This window comes from Octopus bimaculoides, chromosome 3 (genome assembly GCF_001194135.2).
Source record: "Octopus bimaculoides isolate UCB-OBI-ISO-001 chromosome 3, ASM119413v2, whole genome shotgun sequence".
NCBI classification, from domain to species: domain Eukaryota; kingdom Metazoa; phylum Mollusca; class Cephalopoda; order Octopoda; family Octopodidae; genus Octopus; species Octopus bimaculoides.
The window spans coordinates 38,159,642-38,160,593 of NC_068983.1; the positions used below are offsets into that span (position 1 = coordinate 38,159,642).

The 952-nt window shown below is 35.1% G+C and overlaps 1 protein-coding gene across 1 annotated transcript in view; it reads left to right on the forward strand.

Annotated features, from left to right (window-relative positions):
• LOC106875592 (ceramide glucosyltransferase 2) overlaps positions 1-952 on the forward strand; it is a 315,466-nt gene that overhangs the window by 304,662 nt on the left and 9,852 nt on the right. Inside the window, exon 9 of the mRNA XM_052966726.1 lies at positions 3-92. Within this exon, the coding sequence (XP_052822686.1) occupies positions 3-92 (90 nt within the window). The remainder of the gene's footprint in view (positions 1-2; positions 93-952) is intronic.

Genomic DNA, 952 nt, shown 5'->3' on the forward strand with positions numbered 1-952 from the left:
AGGAAAGCTGCTCTTGATGAAGCAAAAGGTCTTTCATGGTATGGCCGGTATTTAGCAGAAGACTACTACTTAGGAAGAGCTATACGAGATCGGTAAATTAACTCATTATTTTCTTGGCTGTTGTTAAAATGTTCACTTCTCAACTACATGGTTTCCGATTCAGTCCCTCTCTGTTACACAAAGAGGAAAACTGAAGAACTCCTTTGTCTGTGTGTATGTGTGTAGCTCCAGTGAAGTTATGCAGTGATACTCAAGCATACAACTAGGTGTGCATTGCATCTTATAGCAGGAACAACTGTGAGCTAATGAAGTTCATAGCATAATTTTTTATTCCTCGTCATTTTAATTTCTTATTACTATTTTGTACTTGACTCATTCTTCATTTTGAGTTCTAACACCAGCTTATTAGTATTGCTATGCCTTAGCATCATTTAACATCTGTTTCCCATGCTGACCTGATTGGGACAGTTTGACAGGAGCTGGCACACTAGAGAACTGCATCAGGCTCCAGTTATCTGTTTGGCACTGACAAAGGTGATTTTTACATGGTCCATGCATGTATGCATCTGTGTGTGTGTGTGTGTGTGTGTGTGTATATATATATATATATGTAAATTATGAGTTAGAGGTTATGCAACTGTCTAAGGGACAAATGTATCTGTAGACACTACTGGTGTATTACCTCACTATGTTTAGGCCTTGCTTTAAGGGGTTAACAGTAGTTGGTAATTTAAATGGTAAAACATGATTTAATATATTCAGATAAGAAAAGAAATGGAGCAACAATTAACAATTAGAAGTCGATCATTAGTATTAAACTATGACCATTTAATACCAATGATCAACTTCTAATTGTTAATTGTTGATCCATTTCTTTCCTTATATCTGTCTCTCTCTCTCTCTCTCTCTCTCTCTCTCTATATATATATATATATATATATATATATATATA